Source organism: Notechis scutatus, chromosome 4 (assembly GCF_049901735.1).
Source record: "Notechis scutatus isolate UNSWTSFEM ecotype Mainland chromosome 4, rNotScu1.2, whole genome shotgun sequence".
NCBI lineage: Eukaryota > Metazoa > Chordata > Lepidosauria > Squamata > Elapidae > Notechis > Notechis scutatus.
This window is the reverse complement of record NC_142012.1, coordinates 130,218,435-130,235,481: the sequence shown is the minus strand read 5'-3', so window position 1 is coordinate 130,235,481 and position 17,047 is coordinate 130,218,435. Positions and strand designations below refer to the sequence as shown.

General features: G+C 36.0%; 2 protein-coding genes across 13 annotated transcripts in view; one reads left to right on the top strand and one right to left on the bottom strand.

Annotated features, from left to right (window-relative positions):
• Window positions 1–6,598: 6,598 nt before the first annotated feature.
• Window positions 6,599–12,887, bottom strand: ANAPC13 (anaphase promoting complex subunit 13). 3 transcript variants are annotated; one of them, XM_026691259.2, is made up of 3 exons: window positions 12,809–12,887; window positions 10,966–11,086; window positions 6,599–7,043 (listed from the first exon to the last, which is right to left on the bottom strand). In XM_026691259.2, exons 2-3 carry the CDS (start codon window positions 11,062–11,064, stop codon window positions 6,918–6,920), a joined length of 225 nt encoding a protein of 74 aa, XP_026547044.1. In that variant the 5' UTR covers window positions 11,065–11,086; window positions 12,809–12,887; the 3' UTR covers window positions 6,599–6,917. The 3 variants fall into 3 exon arrangements, with proteins under 3 accessions (XP_026547044.1, XP_087821044.1, XP_026547174.1); XM_087964918.1 differs by having other exon boundaries at window positions 12,752–12,879; XM_026691389.2 differs by lacking the exon at window positions 12,809–12,887 and adding an exon at window positions 12,451–12,598.
• Window positions 12,842–17,047, top strand: part of CEP63 (centrosomal protein 63) — a 37,703-nt gene continuing 33,497 nt past the window's right edge. For 7 of the 10 annotated variants that reach the window (XR_015749458.1, XR_015749457.1, XM_087964916.1 and 4 more), the window contains exons 1-3: window positions 12,842–12,973; window positions 14,418–14,510; window positions 15,630–15,698. Coding sequence is in view for 8 of the 10 variants with exons in the window: in XM_087964916.1 (XP_087821042.1) it covers window positions 14,497–14,510; window positions 15,630–15,698 (83 nt within the window). In the remaining 2 variants the exon portion in view is untranslated. Of the gene's footprint in view, window positions 12,974–14,417; window positions 14,518–15,629; window positions 15,699–17,047 lie in introns of those variants that run through there. The other 3 variants (XM_026691176.2, XM_087964914.1, XM_087964913.1) reach the window with 2 other exon arrangements.

The window sequence follows — 17,047 nt, the reverse complement described above, 5'->3', positions numbered from 1 at the left end:
GTTTGTTAAATATTGCTTACACTGAAAATGAATTGCAGGATAGGTATGAATGTTTCATTAGAACCCTGAATTCTATAAGTTAGAGCCAAGTGCAAAACCAGAGATACACTAAGGACTGAAGAATGGACTGCTTCTAAACACATCTTTATCTATTTTTTTCTTTTTTCCCACCAAATGAATTTTCCAGCAGTCTAAGAGAGTATTGTTTTAAAACTGAGCCTATAGCTTTGCAGATCACCAAGAAATCTTCCAGGACATTACTCAATAATAGTCGAGTAATAATCAATAATAACTTTCTGGTGAGCCTATCCTTGTTGTGAAAATATAATTAATGAGATGGCAAACTGTTCTGGAGTCCATTAAGGAAGAAAGAGGATATAATATGAAAATGGATCTCAAATGCCTAAAAACAGGGACAAGTATAAAATATCTTTATTACTAAGCTTTTGACCATCTTCTTCCTGCCATTTAGGTACTTTTCAAAATCACAACATAGCACTGTTATGATACACCACCAGTTTATACTCTATTTACATCTTAATTTTCTGTTAAGGGATTATTTTCTTGCCATTCTAGATTATTTGACACAGTCTTACTTGTCTTCAATATTTTCTGTTAAGGGATTATTTTCTTGCCATTCTAGATTATTTGACACAGTCTTACTTGTCTTCAATATTTTCTGACAAAAGTTAGGGTGTAAAGATTTGGAGAATATCTCTTTCCTTAAGAGTTTGTATTTTAGTTAAGAATCTCTTACAAAGCATGTTTTAGGGTGGTTTTTCTCTTTGCAAAGGAAAATAATAATAAAAACCTTACTAAGTCAGGGCAAAGCAATAGACGCAATCTACTGTACATAGCCTTCTGTAAAGCCTTTGATTCAGTGGTACACGACAAACTACTCCTAAAACTAAAATCTTATGGTATCTCTGGACACCTGCATAACTGGATAGAAGCATTCCTGTCAAACAGACAACAAACGGTCAAAATTGGGAGCATCCTATCAAATTCTGTACCTGTCAACAGTGGTGTCCCCCAAGGCAGTGTTCTAGGACCAACTCTCTTCATACTCTACATAAATGACCATAAATGAGAAACTGCGTTCTCTTCGCTGATGATGTAAAACTATTCAACACCACCAACAATACTGCTACCCTTCAAAAAGACCTCGACTATGTATCAGAATGGTCAAACAAATGGCAACTTCAAATCTCAACAAATAAATGCTCTGTCTTATATATTGGCAAAAAAAAAAATCAGAAAATAAAATACAGGCTGAATAGTCAAGACCTTGTGGATGATCCAAACTCTGTCAAAGATCTTGGAATACTCATCTCTAATGATCTAAGTGCTAGAGCCCACTGTAACTACATAGCCAAAAAGGCGTTAAGAGTTGTTAACCTAATCTTACATAGCTTTTTCTCTGGTAATATTACACTACTAACTAGAGCATACAAAACATTTGCTAGAACAATACTCGAATACAGCTCATCAGTCTGGAACCCACATTACGTATCTGATATTAACAGAGTTGAGAAAGTCCAGAAATATTTCACAAGAAGAGTTCTCCACTCCTCTACTTGTTCCAGAATACCTTATGCCACCAGACTTGAAATTCTAGACCTAGAAAACCTAGAACTACACCGCCTTCGGTCCGATCTAAGTATAGTATATAAAATCATACACTGCAATGTCCTACCTGTCAATGAATACTTCAGCTTCAACCATAACAATGCAAGAGCAAACAATAGATACAAACTCAAGGTTAATTGCACCAAACTTGATTGCAGGAAATATGACTTCACCAACAGAGTGGTCAATGTCTGGAATAATCTACCTGACTCTGTGGTTTCTTCCCCAAACCCCAAAAACTTTAACCTTAGACTGTTTACTATTGACCTCACCCCTTTCCTAAGAGGTCTGTAGGGGGCGTGCATAAGCACACCAACGTGCCTACCGTCCCTGTCCTATTGTTTCTTTTATTTTTCTTATATGTATCCATGTATTCATAACTATGTTTTTACTTATACCTATTATCTTGTAAGCAATTGACAAAAATAAATAAAATAAATAAAGTATGACAGAGTTTGGACTTTTTTTTTTGAAGCAATTGACAAAAATAAATAAAATAAAATAAATAAAGTAATGCAGAGTTTGGACTTTTTTTTTGAAGAGCAAGAATCTCCTACCCTCATATTTGATTTCCCAGCAATAAGTAGCACTTCTGTCCCTCATATATTCCTTGGATAGGTTTTTTTTTTTCATTTTTAAAAGAGAACTTTTCTTGTTTCACTGATGCCTGTCTGGCAATGCTGAAATTCCTTCGCCTCTATTTGTTTCTCTCCTCATGGCCAGTTTCTATGGAGATACAGATTCCATGCCTAACAAACCCCATACTTCAAGATCTCCTTGGAAAATTACCTCCCCCAGCTCGCTTCCAAAGAAAACACAGGGATAGAAGGGAATCAATGTACATCTTCACTTTCCCCCAATGTACATATACATCATACATTTTTTTCCTATGGAGTCTTAAATAATATATTAATTATTTATTGGATTTTAGGGCAAAAAGTACCAACAGCGCATTTTCCCTTTTCTGGCATAGACTCCAAAATTACCACATCACACTAATATTTCAACATTAGCAAGTAGTCCAGATGGTCCACATTAACATTCCAATGTTGTCTCAGTTGCCAACAACAGCTTGCTCCTTAAATTGTCTCCCAAAATATAAAAACATATCTAAACATTTAGTAATGTGGAGGGTACATATGTGCATAAAGATGACAAAAATGAGTGCAGATGAGGGAAAGAAGACAACTGAAGCCTTTTCCACTCTTTCCCCGGCAATTCAGTTTTTCACTTTACAATGAGAAGAAATTAAGGGAGCATTAGAGACATTGGAATACATCCTGTTTGGCATCATACACTCTGTGGCTCACTGTGGTGGTGATGGTGGCTGTAAGAGTATATATTAAAAATGTGTACATACACTCACGTACATAATCAGCAGATTCACCCAATCTGTACAAAGACATTCCAGTTGCTTCGCTAAAGCAAGCAATCATCTATATTGGCAGCAGCAATATAATTAGTGATAATTTCAGTCCCCTGGCAAGGTATGATTTAATATGGGCACAAGAAGGCAATGCCAAATCACTCCTGATTTAACAGGAAAATCATGCAAATAGGGAAAAAAAGTGACTGATGATGTAGTGACAGATGATGAGCCCCTAAGGTTGGATGGCGTTCAACATTTTACTCAAGGAGAGCTGAAGTTTTTTCGGAATATTAATGATGTTTATGACATGGAATAGATTAAACCTAATGAATATATTGTTGCTGATGTTGTCATGCAGGAAAATAAAATCTGAAGCTGCAAAAGCAGAACGGAAACATGAAATATAAGAAGCCTGATCCTGGGAAACTCAATACAATGGAAAATTGAATGAACTTATTTACTCACCAGCATCTTAGGCATCAGTTAATTGGAATGAATTAGAATTGGGCATTTGCAGTCAGATGATTATAGTGGTTCCCTCATATCCTATGGAAGTGATTGTTCATAAAGACACTTATGTTTTCACAATGTATTTACATTATCTTAATCATAGAAGGCACTAAGATTCCTGAATTGCACAATGAATGAAATTGCAACTGTAGACTAATCATACCGTCTGGATCCATCCAATTTGCTAGGCTAAAGTGATAGTTATGATTCAGTGTGACATACACATCTGGCCCTGGATTCAGTTTCCTTAACGTAAAATATGTATCTATTGTGCTCTTTGAAATGATGGCTTCTCAGATGCATTGTCTGTTTCTATACTTTAACCAGAAGGTCAAACTAGTGTTGACACTATTAATAATTTCCATTGCTATGTGACTTGAAAATGACTATTTTTTTCTTCCTGTTGTAATTAATGGTTTAAACCATGGATACTATGAAACTATGAAACCTGGGAAGTGAAAGGTTTACTGGGGAGATGGAGCGCAAGTAGGATATGAAACACTTTAAATCAACTTTCTCAGTCTGGGGACCTCTGGTGTCTTGGATCCTCTAGGGCAGTGATCCCCAACCTTTTTTATGCCGCGGCCCGGTACCGGCATCAGCTGGGCGCCGCGGCCCGGTACCGGCATCAACTGGGCGCCGCCATCTTTTTTTGATGAAAAAGTGCTTCCGGTGACCTCACCGGAAGCACTTTTTCATCAAAAAGATGGCGGCGCCAGCGCTCGGTGAGCTTTTTCGGTAGAAATGGCTTTCTACCCGGAAAAGCTCACTGGAAGCACTTTTTTATCAAAAAAGATGGCGGCGCCCAGCAACCAGCAGCCCGGTAAGACTTGTTCCGCGGACCGGTACTGGTCCGCGGACCGGCGGTTGGGGACCCCTGCTCTAGGGTACTCTGGCATAATGACCATTATGGAGTTGCAAGCCCATTGCATTTATAGGACACCAGACTGAAGGACATCTATTTTAATTGTTCAGATAATGAATGAGGCATTTTTTTAGTATCTATTGTACTAGCTTGCAGAAAATGTTATTATCACTTTTTAGTAGTATTTTTACTTCTGCCTTCAAACAGTGAAAAAAATGGTACTTTGGACAAAATGACGGAAGAATATTATTTGACTTTGAACAATTTGTCTTTTTCAGTTGAGATTGGATGCATATTGTAATTTAATAGAAAACAAGATGTTGAAATATATTTCAGAGATTTATTTCACTAAGGAGATATTTGTACCTAAAGCACAGTCTATTGCCTAGAACTCCAATTGAAAAAATAAAAACCAAGTGTTAAGAGAGAATATGTTGTCTTTAATAATATAACCAAAGAATGTATTTTCTACAATTAAGGGCAAATTCAATTTAATTTTGTGTTAAAATGCTAATATTATATATAAAACAATGTGTGATATAACTGATGTTTTTAAAAAATGGGTTCCCTTTCCTTGTATTAAGATATCACATAAAATTGTGTTTTTGCTCTATATGGACAAGTTATGAGGTCATGACCCATAACCTGATTTTCCCTCTCAGTTCAGCCTTAAAAGCTAAAACGGGCTATCAGGGGCCAAGTAAAGTTGGTGGCTGCATTCCAAACTAAGAAAACTATTTTTTGCTGATTTGATTGGCTCAGGATCTGTCTCAGTATCATGGTATCAATTATTACAATCCAGACATCCTGAATTAGCAAACATATATCATATTTATATCAAATAGATTACTACAGAAATTTTTTGGCACATATAATACACATAAATTTGCTTTTTTTTTTCTTTTTCTCTTTTGTACATTGTGACCCTTGTACACTTTTGTTGATCAGCAAAATTAGAAAAAATTCCCTCCCAAAATAGTAACCTCTTCATTTTTGGCTATCAACCCAACTGCAGCTATAAGCTGCTGCATAAAAGTATTATATTACTGGGGTTTGGACAAAAAAATGAAGAGAAGTAAAAGGGAGGTTTTCTCTAGTAATCAATTATACTTCTTGAAGAAATTTAGAGGTCCATTTCAGTAGACAGTTAAAGTGTTAATTCAAGCAATATGGAATTTTTAAAAGAATTATATCTTAGTCTCCATGCAATTTAAGTGTTCTCGTCCTAGTTCTGGTAGTAAGTCAAAGACTACTGATTGAAGTCTTAATAGTGACACTAAATTTGTGTAGAAATGGCTTTGTTTCTGGATTTTTCATATCATGTGAAGAATCTCACCAAGAACCTCTATTCTCTACAAGCTTGATGCAATGTTGTTATTTTAAGGTCCAATTTTCTAGAATAAACTTTTTAGTATAACTTTTTAAGAAATGCAGCATGCAACAAAGTACTTAAATGACCTCACTTTGACTTTTCACTATTGTTCTTGTTTACAATATTATAGTTGAGTATATACCTTATGAACATATCTGTATATTCAGAAAGTGTGTGATGATACATTTGAAATGAAATGCTCTAGAAAATCAGTAGATAGAAAAAAGGTTGAATATTCTTCTCTTGGCTTCCAGTGTATTAACCCTGTCTATAGTTGAAGCTAGAAAACCTGGAACTACACCGCCTTCGGTCCGATCTAAGTATAGTACATACAATTATATATTGCAATGTCCTACCTGTCAATGAACACTTCAGTTTCAACCATAACAATACAAGAGCACACAATAGATAAAAACTCAAGGTAAACTGCACCAAATTTGATTGCAGGAAATATGACTTCAGCAACAGATTGGTCAATGTCTGGAATACTCTACCTGACTGTGGTTTCTTCCCCAAACCCCAAAAACTTTAACCTTAGACTGTCTACTATTGACCTCACCTCCTTCCTAAGAGGCCTGTAGGGGGCATGCATAAGCGCACCAACGTGCCTACTGTCCCTGTCCCATTGTTTCTTTTAATTTTTCTTATATGTATCCATTTCATGTATTCATAACTATGTTATACTTATACCTGTTATCTTATAATCGCTTGACAAATAAATAAATGAAAATGAAAAATGAAATGTGTGGTAATGTGTATTTTGAGTATCTTCAATCCATCATTTAGATGGCATTAAAAATATGAAGTGAAAAAGCTTTTATTAGCAGAATTGCCTACATTTTGACAGAATGCATTTACTACGAATAAGAATTTATTGAAATCAAGAACTGCAAACTTATAGAATTTTTGCAATATATTACAAGTTGATTAAACAACAATTCATACTCAAGGAAACCGTTGTACTTCTGCGACCTCTGCTGGAAACTTCAAGAAAAATCTTTAGCACTTGGAGAAATGTAAGAAATCTCTTAGGATCTACAAAATACCTTTAGTGCCTTTTCAGCAACTGTTTAATTAAAACAATTAAGTATCAGCTATCACAAAACAAGACCAACAAGGCAAAAGACTGCAAACCAAAACTGACTATTGGTTATTATGCTAATTTATACAGATTAATTTCCAATTGTAGGAATATTCTCATGAAGATACTGCAAAGCCAGATCAGTCCATTTCATTTCTTGTTCTTTTACTGATTCTGTTGCTCCACTATTGTCTTGTTCTGGTTCTGGAAGTTCATTCTGAAAATAAAAAACATCACTGAATAATTAAAGAAACAATAGATTTCAGTGGAAAAAAAGCTCTGTTTTCAATACTAATAATCAGTGGGTTGGTTTTTTTTTACAAAAAACTATAAATGAGAAAGTAAGCAATATTTTATTTTTAATTACAAACCTAAAATATCTTTAAGTGCACCATGCATAAGAGTATGCAATTGTTAATAGCTTATTGGCTCAAATGTTAGGCATTTGGAAATTAAGTTTGTAATTAAAATTTTGCTTATTACATTGAGTATCCTATTGATTCTTCAGGATCTATGTTATATCACCTTGTTTTATTAAATGATGAATTCCTTCTCCCCATAGATACTGAAAATAAACCACTCAGACGATATAGCATACAGACCTTGATTTACAACAATTTATTTAGTGGCTATTTGAAGTTACAACGGCACTGAATGAACAGTGGTTGATTGGTACTTGGAGTTGCAGCCATCCCAGCAACCCTGCTGTCATATGATTGTCATCTGCATACTCAGCAATTGTTTGCACTTATGACTGGTTGTCAGGTGCCCTGCAATCACATGACTGCCATTTGCAATCTTCCATACTAGCTTCCTCAAAAAATACAAGCAGAAGATGGCAGGGAAGAACACAAGTCATTGTGGTAAATCTCTCTGTCCCATACAAATCCCCGACGCTCTGTGCTCTTGTTGGCCACTTGTGCAACCCCTCCCTGGCCCTCCCCCACACCGACTCCTCATTTGGCAGCAGCCATTTATCTGCCTGTGGGCCTGGGACTTGCAACTTTCTCCTGCTTCCCCATTGTCTTTGGTTATAACAAACAGGTAGGAAGTTGCCTTGGACCATGGAATTCAGTTAGCCATGCCAATGAAGATTGCCATTGCTAACTGATGCAGTTATATTTCATGATGATGATACTGCTTAGCAATGGAAATTCTGGTCTCAATTGCTGTAAATCGAGGACTATCTGTATATTAAAGAAACATTCATAAAATGGTAAAATTAAAAGTTCCATAACACTGACTCTACCTGATACATATGTCAATAGTGTACAACTTGAAGGGTTAATAAAATAGGTTCTTGCATTATACACTTAAGCTAAAGATAAGATAAGATAAGATAAATTTATTGTCTTGTACTCAGAACCATTATACACTTAAGCTAAAGATAAGATAAGATAAGATAAATTTATTGTCTTGTACTCAGAACCTGAGAACAACGAAATAAGGTGCTCTTTCACAACATACAACTGAACAACATCAAAAGACATATACAAATAACAATTGAAAACAAATTGAAACAATTAACAGTTAAAAACTATACAACCAGGATATATATATGTTAAGACCACCAGATTCATAACTCTGCATTTAACCTGATCACAGCACTTGGGTAGAAGCTATGTTTAAATCTACTTGTCCTGGCTTTCAGCACTCTATATCGTCTTCCTGATGGTAGGATCTCAAACAACGAGTGGCCTGGATGTGAAGGGTCTCTCAAGATCTTTTGTGTCTTCCTTCTACATCCCATGTTGTACAAATCCTCCAATGAAGGAAGAGAACATCCGCTGATCTTTTGTGCCCTTTTTATCACTCTTTGGATGTTATGGTTAATATATTCATGCTATAAAAATAACACAACTGATGTACATAATATACAATAGTACAAGATATGGTTCTTAATAATGCAGTTGAAACAATTTTACGAAAACATGCTGTTTTGTCTGCTTGCTGTGATTTTATTTAATAGTTTATTCATATTACCATTATAAAACCAACATTGATTTTTTTGTTCTTAAATGCACTTTTTAAATTTGCATTAAAAAAGTGCATAAAAATGTGCATCCACCCAATCTCGAATTGCTCTGCTTGCTTTATGATTTGTAATTTTTTACTTTGATTTGTTTTAAGTAAAACAATTTTAGGACTGGTATAGGATGGCAAATGAACAGAAACCAAACCACGTCCTCATTTGCTGAAGCAGTTTTTATTGGGAAACAGGAAAGATAATTTCCATTCCTGCTTGTTGACACTTCCTTAAATCAAATGCTCTTTTCCTGGAGTCAAGTAGTGCAGAGAATGACCATTTTTTAAATAAATGCTAATAAATGTCACATATTTCTCAATTAACACTTAGATTCTCCCCTTTAAACATAGATCACTTAACAATTTTTGTATTAAAAACATTTCAAACAGCTATAAAGTAGGTAGGTGACAATATTAAAAGAACTGTATGTGGTATCTGTAAGATTACGTTTGCATGTATCTGTATTAACAGCAGCTGCATCACTGCTGCTTTAGTTTTATTATAAATATTTGTACTATTTACCGTATTTGCCGGCGTATAAGACGACTGGGCGTATAAGACGAGCCCCCAACATTTCCACTCAAAATATAGAGTTTGTTATATACTCGCCGTATAAGACGACCCCCCACTTGGAGGCATGTTTTCAGGGCAAAAAAGTCATACGCCGGCAAATACGGTAAGTTGTAACACTTGGGGTATTCTGGATATAATTCTTGATTGACACCCCGCCCTTTCCCCCAAACTTACAAAGCCACCAAAATGCTTTAGAGAGGCAGCTTCGCCTTTCTCAGGCTGGCACTCAATTCCTCTCCCTTTCTTTGTGACACCATTGAGCAATCTGCTTTTTCAGGGGAAAATAAATAAATAAAAATAAAACTGGACGAAAAACAGTCGAGTTGTTTCTTAATATCTTTCTACCTCTCCAACCAATTTGTCTCCAAGGGTGCACCACACTGATTGCGACATTAATTATTTCAGAGAGAGAGGGTGGGGGGAGAAATCTTTGCTTCCTACTGTGGCTTTTTCCTGCGCATCGTTTTTTCCCTTGGCTTTGTGGTTGTTACTTCTTACAGGGAGGGATAATGAAATACCCACGCTGGGAGAAAGCGGAAAGGATGTCTATTTTCCTGCTCACTAACTTTCCAGAAAGCGTCGAGTTCCTACCCCGAGACTTGCCAAAAGCCCAGTTCATTCATTTGCTACCTTTCTCCAATGAGATCCAGATCTGTTTCCACAACGCGCTTAGGATCTTATCTTATTATCTTATTATTATCTTATTAGCCTTGCTCGGTCCATCCAAGAGAGAAGAAGGCAGACGGTTTTGCGCTCAGGGAGAAAGAAAAAGAGCCTCTCGCTCACGCTGCACACTGCCCCCCCCCACCCCAGCAACGCTTAGGAAAAGAGTTACACAAGCATCCTTTCCAGAAGTGAATCGGGGGGGATTCGAGCAAAGGCTGAAACCGGGAAGAGAAAAATTCCCAAAGAAAATCGCACGAGCAGCATCCCATTCCTGGGAGAAAAACAAAAAAACAAAAACACGAACTCTTCCCGAAGCACAAAAGCAAGGATGGCGCTTTCTCAGCTTTGAGCTGCGTCGCTGCTCTCCCACCCTCCACTCGTCCCCACGTGCGGCGAAGTTTCTGCCACTGGGGGGTGGAGGGGATGGAAGGAGGTGAGGGATGGGGGCAAAGCCTGGAGCCTGCCTGTCCGCTCGCACGACGGAGTGGGTGGGTGGGGGAGGAGGAGGAAGAGAGACTCCGGCTGGGCTTGAAGGGGCTTCGCAAGTTGCGGAGCTCCGTCCCCGTCTCTTGCACCGAGTGACAACAATGTATTTGCCGGTGTATAAGACGACCTTTGTTATATACTCGCCGTATAAGACGACCCCCCCACTTGGAGGCATGTTTTTCAGGGCAAAAAGTCGTCTTATACGCCGGCAAATACGGTATATCTTGCCTTTCTGCTCATAGGCAGAAACTTTATCAGGCTTTTGGAATGTTAATTCTTGACAGGGCTTAAATAAAATTATTAGCAAAAGCTTCATTGAAAGCTTTTTGAAACTGAGAAAATGTTCTAAAATAAATGGGAAAAATATATTAATTATCCAGGAACTTACCAAAGGTATTGTCACATCTTCATATGGTAACTTATCTTCTCTCCATGCGTCATCAATCAAATCTAGAATTCTCCCATCTCTTTGTACCTCACTGTCCATTTTTTGCAGTTTATAATAAGGGCTATGAAAGAAAATATTTATACATATACATACACATACACACTACTGCTTCTTTTATACCCAATTGCCAAAAAAAATCCATCAAAGTGAAGGGAATGTATTTTTTAAAAAGTAAATTAGTGAAATATGATGAACCAAAAATAATAATTTGTTTATAATTTTAAAAGCTTCATGCTTTATTGTAAGTAAAGTAAACTAAATATAGGAGGAAAGAGAAACTAAGGATTAAAGTAAAAAGAAACCACATAATCTAAATCAACCTCCAATGAAATCTTGACCATACAAAAACATATTGGTCTATTTTCTCATTTTAAAATATAAAGACAATTTATAATTGCTGGGGACGCATATTTTGAATGAATTCTTCAACATCATGAATATGAATCCATTTCAATGTCCTTAAAAAATTACCCTTGCCAACCTGCCATATCTGATAAAGCTAGAGTTCTTCCTAAAAAGTCAAAATTCATTATTTTATTTTACAATTTTAGAAGCATAAATGAGCTTCCTGAGCCATACATTGCTTTAATAGACTATATATGACACCAAGATCCCTCCAATGCTAATCAGCAGTGATCGTATTATACCTATATATTTTAAAAATCTAGTATAGAGAAACTGTATATTACATATCATGTTAACCCCACTTTTAGTAGACCAGTTAGTTTGCAAGAAACTTTTTGGCAACATTTTGCAAAGTGCTTTTTCTTTTCTCAAAATGTTTTTAGTATAATCTTCAAAATTGGTGTTGAACTTCTCCCTATTAAATGTAACTTATTAAATAAGACAAACAGAACCAATACAGATTTTTGGACATTTCCAATGGTTGTTTTTTTCTGAATTTCAGCAACTTTCATATATTCACTGCTTCATATACTTTTGAGACTTTGCCCTGCAATTTTTTTGTCTTAATTGCAGCTTTTAAGAGACTAGTGGGAAAAAAAGGGAGGGGGGGGGGGAAGTATGACAGAAACAAAACATATGACAATTGTGTTTTTATCAATACTTGTAATATTTTTCATTTAAAAAGACTATTATGAAGGGAAAATACAGGTATACATAATGGATAGCATTAAATAATATCCATCTGGAGATATTTCTGCTCTTTAACCTTTATATATCCTGTCACAGCACTTTCCTATCTACAATATACTTAGGAATTCCGAATTTGCCAGCATCTTTCTGAAAATCTTAATGAGTCCAGACCGCTTGCTTGATTTTATTTTAGTATTTCTTAACCTCCCATCCCTTTTAATTATCTGGATATATATACACACACTATTCAAGTGTCTTGTTGCAGGGGCTGATTGTAATACCATTTAATGAAGAAATAACTTATTTTACAAGGCTGCTTGTATAACTTACAGATAAATAGTACTTATCGATAAACACAACCACGTCTCATTTTTCTTGAGGACCTTCAAAACTCTCCTGGCATACGAAACTAGCAGCACTTACGTTCTTACATGTAGTTGCCTCCTGAAAAAGGAGGTAACTACATGTAAGAAAAAATATTTGACTGGATGACTGAGAATCTCTACAGACTACATTCTTACAGTTTCCCTGCCCCTATACGAAGCCTAACGTTTATCCATCTCGACTTCATCCCCCCCAAACGGGGCTATTTCGGGACCGCCTTCTGTTGCGCGCCCCACCCCTACTTCACCGCTGCTCCCCCTCCCTTTCTGCTTTCGCCTCGCAACGCCAACGCCTCGACCCACACCTGCAGCACGCGCTGTACACCGCCGTTCCGCGATTTTGGAACGAAAGGACGTGACGTCACAGGCAGCGGTTCTAGTAGGCGTAAATCATAGAGAAAGAGAGAGAGAGAGGATCGGAGGGAAGGTGGGGGGGCGGTCGCAATTCTTCCCCTCGGAGCGGCTTGGAGGTAACGGAAGGACTCAGGGGAAGGTGGTGTTGGTGTGCGGGTTGGTCGTCTGTACGCTTCGTCGATTCCTTTTTGGCGGGGAACCTTATGTCTCTGAAGTGCTCTGAATATTTGGCATCAGTTATTGGCCGCCGAGTTGGCTCCCTTTCTGATGCTTTGCTTTCCATTCTCTTAGTCCTCTCTTGTCGGTTCGCCCTTACTCATTTTGTAGCATCTGTGATGCGAACCCAGCCGGTGGGGTTACTTTGTCGTTCAACGTGTTATGTGAATCCAGGAAAATTGGATTAAATGAATAAACCGTGACTCAGGGCAAATATATCGTGCGAATGCGGTCTTTCAATCCCCATGTCTCATTTACAGGTCTTTGCCCAACTACTTTTCTTTACAACAGATGAGACTAGAATTTATTTATGTATTTATTTTATTTTATTTGGTTTGTCAATTGCTTACAAGATAATAGGTATAAGTAAAAACATAGTTATGAATACATGGATACATATAAGAAAAATAAAAGAAACAATAGGGCAGGGACGGTGGGCATGATGGTGCGCTTATGCACGCCCCCTACAGACTTCTTAGGAAAGGGGTGAGGTCAATAGTAGACAGTCTAAAGTTAAAGTTTTTGGGGTTTGGGGAAGAAACCACAGAGTTAGGTAGAGTATTAGAGTATTCTCTCTAAGCAGGGTAGGAAGGCCCAATGCAGACTTTAAAAATAATTTGAGATCCTATTTTACAGATACTTGAGCAGGTCCTATTTGAAAAGCTTGAAGTTTTGAATAAAAATCAAGATGCACTTCTTTTCATATCGGAGGAAGCCTCAGTTCACGGATTTAAGTATCAGTGTAATACTTAATGTAGGATGGTTCTCTAATAATTTGTAACAAAATTGCACTCTAGTTGGTTGGCTAATCAGCACTTGGAAAAAAGATGGGAGATATTTGTTTTGGACAGGGTATATATAAATAAATAATCTTCAATTTTACTTCAAAAAGGAAGGTACCTATTTAGGCAGTTATTGGAAGCTTAATTAAACTAGCTGCAGTTCAATTAATCATTGTGAATCTTTAGATGATATTTTTTGCCATGATGTGCTAGGTCTTTACTAACTCTTAAATTCTATTTACCCCATCACCTCATGTTCTCTATTCATTGACCTTTTTAAGTTGCTACATTAATAGTCTGATAGGAAATACCATAAATAAATATGCACCAATCACCACTGACTGAATATGTTTCTAGGCACACTGGGGATACAGTCAAAAGTGTAATTTGCTGTTAAATATAGTTTAGGAAATGTCATTGGTGAATTTTTAATCTGGTGATTCTTAGGTTTGAGAGAAGAATGGAGAAAAATATGAACAATAAAATAGCAAAAATTGAAACTGTTTATTAAATCTAAGAGGCAAGCTTCTTATTGTTATGTGTTATTTTTTTGCCTTAATAGAAATGAAAATAGGACTTTAGAAGAAAGAAATCTGAAAAAATGGAATGATGTCTTTTTTATATTAAGTATTAAATACTAGATGGCAACTTTCAGGTAAATTCTGAATTTAAGATACTTTATTAAGGAGTAAGTATTTAGTAGTTAGTCTTAACAATTTATTGGCAAACTTAAGCAGTCCAGGCTGGTTTACATATAGCTGACTAAATATAGCCATTCTATGGTGAAGGGAGCAGATATGCAAGATCTTTCCAGTATTCAGATAAGACTTTCAATGGATTCTTTCAGTGGATTCTTTACATACTTAAAGTACAAACCAAATTATTCCTTTCAGAAAGGTACAATCCAACAACAATCAAAATGAAGAAATAATTAACTAAGATCAGTTAAAATACAAAAGCAATAAAATATATACAATAACATTTACAATCACAGTAAAAATATCTTAAATATCTGCAAAATCCTAACATAAATGGCTCCCCACAAATAATGAGGGTTAGGTGTTTTCTGTATTTGGCTCATGTGGTGCAATTTTTCAATGGGATATGTTAGATGCTAAATTTTGCTAGGTCAATTTGTGAACCAGTCTGCAGTCTTATAAAGGCAGTATGCTTGCCCCTGATATCTCAGGTTTCTAATCTTAGTATCAATAGGGAGTTTTTCTGTAAAAATACAATAAAACTGTTGTGTATGTGAAAATAATTCTAGTCCAGATGTTTAATCTATACATCAACATTTCTTAAAAGAAACATCTGGGTAATTTGTAGTTCTTCAATCTGAAAATAAACTATAATGCATGCTTTGGGGTGGGTGATGCCTTTTCCTGTTTTGAAAAAGAGACACAAAGTAAAAATAATTGCAACAAATATGTTTTTATGAATAGCTTTAAAGCTATTTAGAATCCTTAATTTTATAATACTATGACAATATAGTATGAAATAATGCTTGCTTAGGTAAAGTTTCAGCAAATGTTGTTTGCTAGTTTATTTTTGTATTATTTTTAGTTTATAGACTATAGGTTATAGTCTTCCCAATATTTAGACTGTAAAGCTATTGAAGGGTTAACTATCAACTACTATAAATTGTGTAATTCTTCAGTGTTTTTCCCTTTTTCTAATTGTAGAGCATATAGCAACTGTGTGTGTACTCTTAGTGTGATAGGAGGGGTAGAAATGATGATAGCTTACTGTACCACAATTTTCATTTTTCTCCTAGCTGCTTTAACGGAAGTGATTTCAGGATGGAGGCATTGTTGGAAAAAATGCAAACCCAAAGACATGGCAGGTGTGTATTTTCTATTTTTTGAGAATGTTATTAAAATAATATTAGATATAAAAGCAAAAATATATTAGCTATCTCCTTTACCAAATTGTCAGTAAAATATCCACATTTATTAAATGCACCAATTTGGAGTGATTTTCTCCATTCCAATACAAAAATTCTGAATTGAGAAAAAGAAAAGTGCATTCATTTATAATTTGTATCCCTTTTTACTAAAGCAAACCAATTTAACAATGGTGTTGTTCAGTATTATTTTAAATAAACTTAGGAAAGTTTTGTAATTCAGAAACAGCTATATTTTTGCTTCTTTCTTAATACCTTATTTAAAAGCAACTGCAAAGGGTGTTTAAAACAGTAGTACTATACTTACCTTTTAAAGTTGCTGTACAGATTAATTCAGGCTAATTACAGAGAGATATGTAAGCCATCTTAATGTGCACTTAAGTGCACTCCATATAAAGTAATTCTCCTTGAGAATTAGCTATGTAGAACTAAGCATAATTATTATGTTATTCTAATTTTAGAACACATACATCAGTTATGTTCAGTTTCAGAAAAATATATATAATTATACTGATAGTTCTGATAATAATGAAAAAATAACACTGTATGGGCATCAGAATTGAGAGGTATACAGAGATTGAGTGTACCTATTCTAAATTGTTGTATACCTAGTACAATTTAGAACAGGGATGGGTAATTAATTTTTCCAAGGGGCTACATGAGAAACTGAGACTGTTGTGGAGTGCCAAACCAATATAAGCTGATTTGATGTCCTCAAACTCCATCACTTTAACTCCTGAGGCTCTTCCAGGTGAGAGGCAAGTGCTGTGCTGGTGCAGAAAAAAGTGCTTTCCTTGCCCTCTTATGGCCACTAGCCAACTAAAAGAATAGAATAGAAGTAGAATAGAAATAGAATAGAATAGAATTCTTTATTGGCCAAGTGTGATTGAACATACAAGGAATTTGTCTTTGTGCAAATGCTGTCATGGTAACTGTGCTGAGCTGGATCCAACTTGCTTCTCCAGTTCCTTGCAGTGCACTTATTTACATTTGATTTTTAATTTCTGATTGACCTCACGCAAGCCGGACCGGGTCAACTAAAAAGCAGATGTGAATTGGGGGCTGTGAAATGCCCAGGTCTTATTTAGAGTAATTAATGAAGTAGGTGCATAATTGTTTCACTATAGAAATATAAAAAAAAACCTTGCTGTCTTGTAGAGCAGGAGTCTCCAGCCCCTGGACTGGTCTGTGGTGCATCAGAAATTAGGCTGTGCAAATGAGTGAAGCACCATCCATGTGTGTGTGGGATGCAGGCAGCACGCAAAATCATGCCCCCTCAGCCACAGAAA

Coding starts and splice junctions, on each gene's coding strand:
- ANAPC13 (XM_026691259.2), bottom strand. CDS start 11,064: ATGGACAGTGAGGTACAAAGAGATGGGAGAATTCTAGATTTGATTGAT. Junction 7,044..10,965: donor AAGATGTGACAATACCTTTG/GTAAGTTCCTGG, acceptor TTTTATTTTCAG/AATGAACTTCCAGAACCAGA.